This window comes from Macrotis lagotis, chromosome 1 (assembly GCF_037893015.1).
Source record: "Macrotis lagotis isolate mMagLag1 chromosome 1, bilby.v1.9.chrom.fasta, whole genome shotgun sequence".
In the NCBI taxonomy this organism is placed as follows: Eukaryota; Metazoa; Chordata; class Mammalia; order Peramelemorphia; family Peramelidae; genus Macrotis; species Macrotis lagotis.
Genome location: NC_133658.1, coordinates 276,844,287 through 276,857,063, shown reverse-complemented (window position 1 = coordinate 276,857,063; position 12,777 = coordinate 276,844,287). Strand labels below are relative to the sequence as shown.

Genomic DNA, 12,777 nt, shown 5'->3' with positions numbered 1-12,777 from the left:
TTATGAGTCAAATCAAGACACCCTCATGCGACCAGGAAGGATTAACAAAAAAAAAAGATATACTGGTTTCATGTTACTATTGACCTTGAAGCCCACGTTTCAGCCAAGTTCTTTTGGTACTTCTGGTGACTAAAATCCGTTAACAATGTCAGCTTCCTCCCAGAATCCTTTTCAATCTGAAGTGGGATATACATTGCCCTACTTTCTCAAAACTAGATCTTAGAAGAGCCCAAAGAGACTAAAGAGTGCAAAGAGAGTGAAGAGTAGATCTTCCAATCTCTGCCTCATCCCTCAATCTAGACATAGGGCAATGATGTCTACCAGTAGGAGAGAGTTTCTTACCAAGGCTTTGGCCTTGAGTTATGCTTTTTTTTTTCCTTTTCTTTTTATGTCTGTGAATTTTATTTTTAATTGTGTTTAATTTTTTCCAATTATATATATTGAGCTAGTTTTCAACATAAATTTTTTATAAAATTTTCTCCTTCCCTTCCTCCCCTCCCCCTTCACCAAGACAGCAAGCATTCTGATATAGGTTATAAATATGCAATTATGTTAAACATATTTCCATATTAGCCATGCTGTGAAAAAGGAATCAGAAAAAAAGGGAAAAACCATGAGAAGGAAAAAACAAATTTTTAAAGAGTGAAAATAATGTTTTGATCTACATTCAGGCTCCATAGTTCCTTTTGGGATGTGGATATCAATTTCCATCACAAGTCTTTTAGAATTGTCTTTGATTACTGTATTGCTAAGAAGAACTATGTCTGTTGTAGTTGATCATGTTGCTGTTAACTGGGTACAATGTTCTCTTGGTTCTGCTCACTTCACTCAGTATCAGTTCATTTAAGTGTTTAAGTGTTTCCAGGTTTTTCTGAAATCTACATGTTCATCATCATTTCTTATGGTATAATAGTATTCCATTACATTCATGTACCACAACTTATTCAGCCATTTCCTAATTGACAAGCAGCCCTTCCATTTCCAATTCTTGGCTATCACAAAAAGAACTGTAAATATTTTTTGTACATTGGGTTATTTTCCCTTTTTTATGATCTCTTTGGGTTATAGACCTAGGAGTGGTACTGCTGGATCAAAGGGTATGCACAGTTTTATAGCTCTTTAGGCATAGTTTGAGTTATATATTTTTTAAAAAAAGTAATAGAGATGAGGCATAGTAGCACACTACTATAATCCCTATTACTGAAGTAAAATGAGACTGGAAGATCTTTTGAATTCAGGGGATCTGAAAAGCAGTAAGAATTTCTTCAGTAAGTATAGCACTAAATATGATGAGTTCCAAAGAGTGGAACATCAGGTTGTCCAAGAAGGGACAAACTGGCCCAGACTGAAATAATGGTAAATGGGCAAGAGCTTTTTGTACTGATCAATATTGACATTAGGTGCATGAGTGGCCACTGAACTTCCAGCCCAGATCCAGTCTCTCTCCACCCCTACCCCCTACCATACACACACAGAGGCAATAGAGTATCTTCTTTACCTACCTCAGAAATTATTCAGGAAGGAGAGGGAAATTTTAGTGAGATTACTCAGAAGGACCAGAGATGGAGGCATCTTGTTTTATCTTAAACTGGATTGTCAGAAATTATTGTCTCTTTCATGTGGTAGTCACGGGAAGTAAATTCAGATGTGATAAAATGATGTGAGCCTGTTTATTTCACATTCGTATGACTTTTAATTAATTTTCTCCAAGTTCTAACTCAACTGTGCAGAGTGAATTTCCTGAAGCTGGCAGACACTTGGGTGTGTTTATTAGGAGCTTGGAATAGTTCCAAATTCTCAGGCTGTTGTTTTGTATTGGCCTCCTCATGTTCTAGTGGATGCTGATAGTCATCCACTTAATTCTCTACTATGGTCTAAAGCTTAAAGGACATTCTATGAGTAGAAGAATGATGTCAATACAGACACATCTCATTTGCCAACTGAGTACATGTTCTGAATGCATCTCCACTTATTGTCTGAAAGTACATATTTGATCTCATTTAACTACTCCCACCTCTAAAGGCAGAACAACTTTAATTTAAAAAAAACATACAACAGAAGTCAGAAATTCAGTCTGACAGCAGTATGATAACTGAAATAAATAGAAGTTTCTGAGGATATTTTTGAGAAACAAGAACATTGAAAACACAGAGCATGTTACAAAAAAAAAAAGAAAGATGTGGATTCAGGAGAGAGACATGCTGTATTCATTTCCAGTGCCATGAAAGTATTCTTGAGACTATGCTCTATGGGGGCGGCTAGGTGGTGCAGTGGATAAAGCACCAGCCCTGGAGTCAGGAGTACCTGGGTTCAAATCCGGTCTGAGACACTTAATAATTACCTAGCTGTGTGGCCTTGGGCAAGCCACTTAACCCCATTGCCTTGCAGAAACCTAAAAAAAACAAAACAAAACTATGCTTTATGCAAAATACTCTATATCTAACTCTCCCAATCTATAGCTCTTGGCCCAATTCAGTGGACACTTTGACCATTGGCACTTTCAGTACTATCTTCCAACATGGAGAAAACTGATGCCTGGATGGTTTGTGATGTTCTCACAAGAGAACCTACAAAATTCCTTTCATTTTGTATTTTAGTAGGTCCTGCTTCAGGAAAGCTCCCATCACAGCCAGAGGCCAGTCTTGGGGACAGTGTTTAGACTGAGAGAACATCCTTAGATTTTTCTCAGTTTGGGAAGTTTGGGGTCAAATAGGGTGAATGGTATTTGGCAAATATAACATAAGACTAAATAAAATGCACCTGATTGGAAAAGGAAGATAGTGAAATAAAAAGGGCTTTGAGTCAGCAACCTTTGTTCTTTGCAAGTGTTATACAAATGTAAAAAATCTGAGGGAACTTTTCTCTACATTATTTTTGCTGAGAAATTATATGAAATGATGACAAATGCACTTAGCACATAATGGGTAATAAGATAAATGTTCATGCTTTCCAAAGAAGCCTTTTTCTACAAGGCCCAATGCAACATCCTTTATAAAAAATTTGCTTAGTCTTATCAGCTTGAAGTCATCTCTCTCTCTCTCTCTCTCTCTCTCTCTCTCTCTCTCTCTCTCTCTCTCTCTGTCTCATAGCACTTTGTGTATGTCCATAATACATGTGTCATTTCATTGTATATCATAGTAGTGTTTCTAATAAGCTCCATTTAGACGAAGCCTGACTTTTTTTTCTATTTCAGAGAAAGAGAGAGACAGAGAGAGACAGAGAGACAGAGAGAGGTAGCAATACTAGAGGATTAGGGTTTCAGACCTGATGCCTTCTTTCTGATGTTTTTCAGGTCACCAGTTTGGGCCATATTTCTCAAGCAACAAGTGGGATTCTGGGAATCCATCCAACAACCTTTCAACAGTGGCTATCATGCCAGTATCAGAAGATGTACCCCTCCTTACATTTACTCTGGAACTCAATCATGCCCTCAATGGGATTGGTAAGAACCTCTTATAAATGGAAATATTTAATAAAGAGAAAAAGGAGGCTTTATTTGTCCAGGTCAATTACTCAAGTTCCTTAAAAGTATTCTGATCACCTTCATTTGCTTTTTTTACCCACTGCCGTTCAGTTGGACATTAGGTAAACTGTTTGTTTCTTGGTTTTCTTGGTATGCTATTTTATAATACTTTCCCTTTTGTAGCTTTGTAATATGTCATAAAAAAGAATGAATTTATAGAGTGGTTTATGCATGCAATGCCTAATAAATGCAATCCTGACATTATGCTTTGTATAGTGAGTACCTCTTGAATGATACATCTATCCTCCTAATGCTCACAACCTCCTTGTAAATTAAGGAAGAAGTATTTCTTCATTTTGTAGATGAAGGAAGTAAGGCATAGAATGAGGATTAATTTAAAGGATTTTTTTCTAAGTCACCATGAGAACCCAGTTTTGACTTATTCCTATAGAACCTTCCTATTTCCTAGGTACAGAATGTCATGATTTAATATAATATGGCAATAAATTAGCTTTCTTCATCCCACACAACAGGTTCTCTGCAGTTACTTGAAATAGTAGAAGTAGAGAATTGGTAAGGGGAGTACCTTCTGCTGACTTATAGAGTGTTTCTAATTGGGGAAGATGATTTTGCATTTTGAATAGAGAATTTTGGGGGAATATTCATTTTCACATTATTTTGGAATGTGATCACATCTTTTACAATCCAGAAATCTTTTAAGTTTCTTAATTGGGAAACTTTCTGTTTTACCAAAAGGATATGTAATGTCAAGAACTTTGCTGAATCCTGGAGGAAAAGGCCTTAAGAAGGCACAGAGTTTGTTCAAGGAATTACTGAGTTACTGAGCAGTGACAGATTGTTTCCTCTCCTATACTCCCACTATTGGCATATTCCCTTACATGCTCCCATTTACTAAGAAATCTTCTGAATAGTTACAACCAGGAGGGTCTTGTGGTTCTTCTGTTAAGTTTCTTAAGCCTTATGGCAGTGTTCCAGATCCACTGGATTTGGAAAAGAAAATCTTTGGAACCAAATATATAAACTATTGCCTAGAAATTTCTTTTTGTTTGGAGGAATCTAGCACAGAATGGACATGAAAATGTGGTACAAGATTCAACTTTCTTGGTTGTCACACAGAAAAACTTCAGAATGTATGTGTTTTACTTGAAAGTACAGGAAGCTTATATGAGGTATTACAATTATATATAGTGTGGTTTCTAAAACCCACCAGTTCTTTTTTTTTTCAGGTTTTTGCAAGGCAAATGGGGTTAAGTGGCTTGCCCAAGGCCACACAGCTAGGTAATTATTAAGTGTCTGAGACTGGATTTGAACCCAGGTACTCGTGACTCCAGGGCCGGTGCTTTATCCACTGTGCTACCTAGCCGCCCCAAATATAAACTGTTCTTACCAAGATTACTAATGATCTCTTAATTGCTAAATTCAATGACTTTTTTTTAACAGTCCTTAAGTTTTTTCACAGCTCTATAGCATTTGATGCTTGTTAACCTGGTCCTTCTGAATATTCTTTCTTCCTCAGTTTTCATGACATTGTTCTCTCCTGGGTCTCCTCCTACATGTCTGATTGTTCTTTCCTTTGATAGATCATCAAATACATGCCACTCCATATACATGAGTATATGCCAGGGCTCTATCCTAGGTCCTTCAGGTTTTTTTTTCCTCTGTACTTTCTTTCTTGGTGATCTCATCATTTCTCATGGATTCATGTATCTCTTTGAAAAATCTGCATAACCAGCCCTCATCTTTCTCTTGGGCTCTGGGCTTAAATTACCATCTATGTCTCCTGGAAATGTCCACCTCAAACTCAACATATCCAAATTAACTGACTGTGTTTCCTCAAAGCTTCATAACTTCTTTTTAACTACTCAATTTTGTGTCAAGGGCATAACCATTCACTCATCTAGGTTTGCAACCTCATATCTATATTTTGACATTTTCACTCAACCCCCATATTCAATCATTTGCCAAGTTTCATCAGTTCTAGCCTCCACATTTCTCACATCCATTCCTGTCTTTCCTTTCACATAATCAGCACACTAGTTCAGGCCCTTATTACCTTTCTTTTCCTAATTAGTCTCTTAGTCTAAGTATCTCATAGGAAAAAACAGCTGACCTGGAAAACTGAGGAGAGAGAATTTAAAAATCATTGCACTATTTGAAAGCCATGAACAAAAAAAAGAGCTTAGACATCATATTTCAAAAAGTCATAAACGAAAACTGTCCAGATCCCTTAGGACTAGAAGGCAAAGTGGAAATAGAAAGAATTCAGGTCACAACCTGAAAAAAACAATCCCCAAATAAAAACTCTTAGCAACATTATAGCCAAAAATCCAGACCTTCCAGGTCACAGGAAAAAATGTGCACTCAGACAGAAAGAAAGAATTCTGGTCCCGAGGAGCCACAAACAGGATCTTACATGATTTAGCACCCAACGCTAGAAGGAAATGGATTGCTTAGAATGACATTACAGAAGGCAAAGGACATGGGCTTAAAAATAAGAATAACTTACTCAGCAAAAATTACTATAATTACAATTGGGTGAAAAATAAACCTTTAATGAAATATAGAAGTTCTAAACATTCCTGATAAAAAAAGACCAGAGCTGCAAAGAATCCTTGATGAAGTGCAAATGCTGGAGTCAGAAGAAGCAAAACATGAGCAAAGAAACATAAGGTAGTAAAGAATGGATAAACCACTTACATTCTCACATAATAGGATGCACAAATAGAAGTTTATACTAGCAAGGAAGAAGGAATTGGGAAACCATAATTATCTGAACATAGAAGGGATGAATATTTACAAACACACACACACACACACACACACACGTGAATGCAAGCGCTCGCTCTCTCTCTCTCTCTCTCTCTCTCTCTCTCTCTCTCTCTCCTCAACAGAAATGCACTTCACCTTGGGCAGCTAGGTGCCACAGTGGATAGAGCACTGGCCCTGGAGTCAGGAGTACCTGGGTTCAAATTCGGCCTCAGACACTAAATAATTACCTAGCTGTATAGCCTTGGGCAAGCCACTTAACCCCATTGCCTTGTAAAAACCTAATACATTTCACCAAAAAGTGAAATTGATTAAAAAAAAAAAGAGGAGAAGGGATAAAGGGAAATAATAGGCAGGGATTATTAAGGAAGAGATTATTTCCAAGAAAAATAGCCTCTGAGGATGTACACAAATATTTATAAGAGATCTTTTGGTGCAAAGAATTGGAAACTAAGGAAGTTTCATTGATTTTGGAAGGACCAAATAAGTTATGATATATAAATGTGATGACTCAATTTTATGTTCTGAGAAATGATGAAGGAACACTAGAGAGTGTAGGAATAAATGGACTGTTCCTTAAAATAATTAGCAGTATCTATCTGAAACCATCAACAAGCATTATACTCAATGGGGAGAGGCTAGAGGCATTCCCAATAAGATCAGGGGTGAAACAAGGGTGCCCATTATCACCACTACTATTCAATATTGTATTAGAAATGTTAGCATCAGCAATTAGAGAAGAAAAGAAATTAAAGAAATGATGAAGGAGGATGATTTCAGAGTAACCTAGCAAGACTTATCATTCAAGTGAATAGGATCAGGGGAACAATTTAATCATGACAGCAAAATCATATAAATTATTAAATTATTAAAGCTTTAGGAACTCTTATCAATATAATGATCAACAATAATTTCAGGGAACTCATGTTGAAACATGCTACTACCCATCTCCACATAGATGTGAAGGTTTCAAAATGCAAGATGAAACTTTTTTTGGACATGGTCAATGAATAAATTTGCTTTGCTTCCCCATACATGTTTGCAATAGGGATTTTGTTTTTCTTGCTTTCTCAATTTGGGGTAGGAGTGGGATGGGAGGGAAAGAAGGAGGATTTTTGCTGATTGAAAAAAAATAAAATTTTTTTAAAAGTAGGGGTTGACTTGTTGGACTGGATCATTCCATCAATGCAATAATCAGGGACAGTTTTGGGCTATCTGTGATGGAGAATACCATCTGTATCCAGAGAAAGAATTGTAGAGTTTGAACAAAGACCAAAGACTATTACCTTCAATTCTTTCTTAAGGATATGATTTCTCTCTCATCACATTCATTTTGGATCAATGTATATCATGGAAACAATGTATAGACTGGAAAATTACCTTCTGTGGGGGGAGGGGAGGAGGGAAGCAAGATTAGGGGAAAAATTGTAAACCTCAAAATAAATAAAATCTTTGAAAAAAAAGTAGGGGTTGAAAGTTTTAAAAATAGAATAAAAGTGGAGGGATTAGCCTTGTCAAAGAGAAGGCCCATCTCATTATCAGGGATGGGAGAATGACAGTGTGGCAGATAAAGGGAAGTTTTGAAATGAAGAATAGTAGAGAGAGGGAACTTGTGATAAATGGCCTGTTTGTAGTAAATACCATTGGTAGGGTAATATGATTGGTACAGAGTAAGTATTTGGTAAATCTTTTTTCTTTTTTAAATTAATTTTTATTAAAGATATTATTTGAGTTTTACAATTTCCCCCCCCCCCATCTTACTTCCCTTCCCCCACCCCTCCACGGAAAGCAATCTGTCAGTCTTTACTTTGTTTCCATATTGTACCTTGATCCAAATTGGGTGTGATGAGAGAGAAATCATATCCTTAAAGAAGAGACAAGAAGTCTAAGAGGTAACAAGATCAGACAGTAAGATATCTGTGTTTTTCTAAATTGAAGAGAATAATCCTTGAACTTTGTTCAAACTCCACAGCTCCTTATCTGGATACAGATGGTACTCTCCTTTGCAGACAGCCCAAAATTGTTCCTGATTGTTGCACTGATGGGATGAGCAAGTACTTCAAGGTTGATCATCACTCCCATGTTGCTGTTAGGGTGTACAGTGTTTTTCTGGTTCTGCTCATCTCACTCAGCATCAGTTCATGCAAATCCCTCCAGGCTTCCCTGAAATCCTGTCCCTCCTGGTTTCTAATAGAACAATAGTGTTCAATGACATACATATACCACAGTTTGCTAAGCCATTCCCCAATTGAAGGACATTTACTTGATTTCCAATTCTTTGCCACCACAAACAGGGCTGCTATGAATATGAATATTTTTGTACAAGTAATGTTTTTATCCTTTTTCATCATCTCTTCAGGATATAGACCCAGTAGTGGTATTGCTGGGTCAAAAGGTATGCACATTTTTGTTGCCCTTTGGGCGTAGTTCCAAATAGCTCTCCAGAAGGGTTGGATGAGTTCACAGCTCCACCAACAGTGTAATAGTATCCCAGATTTCCCACAACCCTTCCAACAATGATCATTATCCTTTCTGGTCATATTGGCCAATCTGAGAGGTGTGAGGTGGTACCTCAGAGAAGCTTTAATTTGCATTTCTCTAATAATTAATGGATAAATCTTTTTTCTATTCATTCATTTGTGTGAATAGGAAATGGAGAAAATTAATTACAGGGGTCAATAATCCAAAGTTAAGTTTGGCAAGGAGTGATTGGCAGTAAGACAAGGAGGCAAAGAATTCAAGGATAGATTAAGATTTGTGGTTGAACTGATCAACCATAGGATTGATACTATGAAGGAAAACAAGTGAGGCCAGAACAGGGGTTGTTGATTTGAGAGAAGTGAGGGGAGAAATAAGGTTATAGTGAAGATGAAGAGTGGATTTAGGAGTAAGGTGGGAAAAGTCAAAGGATTTATTGTTCAGTCATTTCAAACATGCTTGATTCTTCATGACCTCATTAAGGGTTTTCTTGACAAAGGTAGTTTTGTCATTCCTTTTCCAACTCATTTTACAGATGAGAAAACTGAGGTATCATAGTTAAGTGACTTGCCCAGAGTCACATAGCTAATAAGTATCTGAGGCCAAATTTGAACTCAAATATGAACTAGCCTTTGAGTCAAAGGAGGTCATGATTGGAAAGAGATTTCAGAATTCTAGGTCTTGGAGATTGAACAGTTTAGGGTGGTTGTCAGAACATCCTTGTGTGTGAATAAGGTGGAATTAAGATGAAGATCATAGGAATTTAGAATATTGCTGTACTGGGAGGCAGCATTCAAGGGGGCATGGTGTATATATTAAATTGATGTGTGAGTGTAGGGATTAAGGTGGCAAAGAACATTAAAATCTAGGTACTTAGCTCTTTAAAAAAAGAAAATTACCTGATAGATAACTACAATAAGGAATTCTGGGTCAGTGATAAATTTGGGTGGAGTGGCCCTCCTGAGTAAGATAGATTTTTGCCTCAACAATCATGGACTTTGAATCTTGGAAATAAGGGGATCAGAAGCAAGAAATTTGCACACTATGACAAATTGAGTGACTTGTTCATTGTGAACCTGATGATAAGTATACGCAATCAGCGTGAGTACATACTGCCTCTTGATTCCCAGAAGCCTAGGTTCACTTATAGTGAGAAAAAAATGACATAGTGATTAGGTTTCTGAAGATTGGACTAAATTCATATGCCACATCTGTTCTAGAACCTTACTTACATCAAGAGAGTAGAGAATGAAATGTTTCTAGAAGATAGTCTACCCATAGTACAGTCATTCAGCTCCTGATCAATAAGACCCTAGAAGTCACCGTTCTACTCCCCATACTACCTCCTATCTTTTACCTTTTTATTTTTTTTTTGCACTGAGTGCAAGATCTGTAATCACTTCAAATCTCCTTTGAAGCAAGACATTCACTACTACTGACTTACTAGCCAGTACTAAAGTCATCATCTTGACCCAGCACTATTTCCCTGTACCTCCTTTGAGTTGGATCTGATGAAGGCAAGAGCTGTTATGGTTATCCTTCTACAGAATCTTAGTCCACAGTGCTCAGTACTCTGCTAAATTGAAGCATCACCATGGATAGGATCAGCTGTTTGACCCTGAGTAAATCATTTAACCTGTCTTCCTCAATTTCCTCATCTGTAATGTGGAGATAAGAAGAGAGCTTGTGAGAATAAAATAAATTAAAATATTTATAAAGCACTTTTCAAATCTAAAAGTGTTATATAAATTTTAGTTGTTTCACATATATAAGAGTCAGTTTCCAAATATAGAATTGCCAGTTGCTGAAACTCAGTATAAGATTTGTCTGCAATTTATTTCCCTCTGCTCTTCAGTCAGGTATCAAGTAATTGCTCCCTTCCTCCTGAATGTATAGGAGCAATGCCCTGGGCCCTTATGAATCTCTCCCTTTTCCAGTTCACATTCTCAAATTATCTTGAAAGTCAAAATAGCTCTGTGCCCCAAGTCCTACCACAAAACTTTGAGGAAGGTGGGTGAATTATCTAGAACAGGGTAACTCAAAAGGGCTTCAGACAGCAGCATACTGGTCTGGGCTCTCCTGGCTGGAGCAGTTTATTCTGCTATGAGGAATGCAGGGCCATCACAGAGTCAGGCTCTGAGGTACCATGTTATTATTGAAGAATCACTAGAAATTCTTTCTTATTCAGTCTTCAGTTCCCTATTGGAGATTTTTTTTTTTGCTCCAGGTTGTTTTTTTAAATTTATTTTTATTAAAGATATTATTTGAGTTTTACAATTTTCTCCCCAATCTTACTTCCCCCCCGACCCATGGAAAGTAATCTGTCAGTCTTTACTTTGTTTCCATGTTGTACCTTGATCCAAATTGGGTGTGATGAGAGAGAAATCATATCCTTAAAGAAGAGACAAGAAGTCTAAGAGGTAACAAGATCAGACAATAAGATATCTGGTTTTTTTTCTAAATTAAAGGGAATAGTCCATGAACTTTGTTCAAACTCCACAGCTCCTTATCTGGATACAGATGGCACTCTCCTTTGCAGACAGCCCAAAATTGTTCCCGATTGTTGCACTGATGGAATGGAATGAGTGAGTCCTTCAAGGTTGATCATCACTCCCATGTTGCTGTTAGGGTGTACAGTGTTTTTCTGGTTCTGCTCATCTCACTCAGCATCAGTTCATGCAAATCCCTCCAGGCTTCCCTGAAATCCTGTCCCTCCTGGTTTCTAATAGAACAATAGTGTTCCATGACATACATATACCACAGTTTGCTAAGCCATTCCCCAACTGAAGGACATTTACTTGATTTCCAATTCTTTGCCACCACAAAGGGCTGCTATAAATATTTTTGTACAAGTAATGTTTTTACCCTTTTTCATCATCTCTTCAGGATATAGACCCAGTAGTGGTATTGCTGGGTCAAAAGGTATGCACATTTTTGTTGCCCTTTGGGCATAGTTCCAAATAGCTCTCCAGAAGGGTTGGATGAGTTCACAGCTCCACCAACAGTGTAATAGTATCCCAGATTTCCCACAACTCTTCCAACAATGATCATTATCCTTTCTGGTCATATTGGCCAATCTGAGAGGTGTGAGGTGGTACCTCAAGAGAAAATTTAATTTGCATTTCTCTAATAATTAATGATTTAGAGCATTTTTTCATATGGCTATGAATTGCTTTGATCTCCTCATCTGTAAATTGCCTTTGCATATCCTTTGACCATTTGTCAATTGGGGAATGGCTTTTTGTTTTAAAAATATAACTCAGTTCTCTGTATATTTTAGAAATGAGTACTTTGTCAGAATCATTAGTGTAAAGATTGTTTCCCAATTTACTACATTTCTTTTGATCTTGGTTTTATTGGTTTTATCTGTGCAAAAGCTTTTTAATTTAATGTAATCAAAATCATCTAATTGGTTTTTGGTGATGTTCTCCAACTCTTCCTTAGTCATAAACTGCTCCCCTTTCCATAGATCTGACAAGTAAACTAGTCTTTGATCTTCTAATTTACTTATAGTATTGTTTTTTATATCTAAGTCCTGTAACCATTTGGATCTAATCTTGGTAAAGGGTGTTAGGTGTTGGTCTAATCTAAGTTTCTTCCATACTAACTTCCAATTATCCCAGCAGTTTTTATCAAAGAGGGAGTTTTTATCCCAATGGCTGGACTCTTTGGGTTTTTGCTCCAGGTTGTTGACAGATTTTTGAGAAGGTGGAATCCTTGTTCCTTTATCCAGGTGAAGTGGCTTCAACATTCTCTTTATCTTTCCAAGGGGTTCTTTTCAGTATTTACTTCTGAGAGATTGGACAGTTCTTTTGTGGCTGCCAATTTCCTTTGGCCCTTTGATTTTCTTTGAGTTCATTTCCTTGGAAAATTCCTTAAATTGGGACATTTTGGGGATTAGAATGTTCTTTTTGGAAACTTGAGGGAATAGATGGCCTTTATTTTTTAAAACCCTCTGACTTTAGAGTCCTGTTAGCATAAAGACTCAATTTTAAGGTCCTGAAAGGCATTAGGGGAGAGCTCACAACTCTCTTATTGACTGACTTGCT

The 12,777-nt window shown here is 37.1% G+C and overlaps 1 protein-coding gene across 6 annotated transcripts in view; it reads left to right on the top strand.

Annotated features, from left to right (window-relative positions):
- PNPLA7 (patatin like domain 7, lysophospholipase) overlaps positions 1-12,777 on the top strand; it is a 260,431-nt gene that overhangs the window by 176,873 nt on the left and 70,781 nt on the right. For all 6 annotated transcript variants that reach the window (XM_074210559.1, XM_074210556.1, XM_074210555.1 and 3 more), the window contains one exon: positions 3,293-3,442. In XM_074210559.1, coding sequence (XP_074066660.1) covers positions 3,293-3,442 — 150 coding nt within the window. The remainder of the gene's footprint in view (positions 1-3,292; positions 3,443-12,777) is intronic.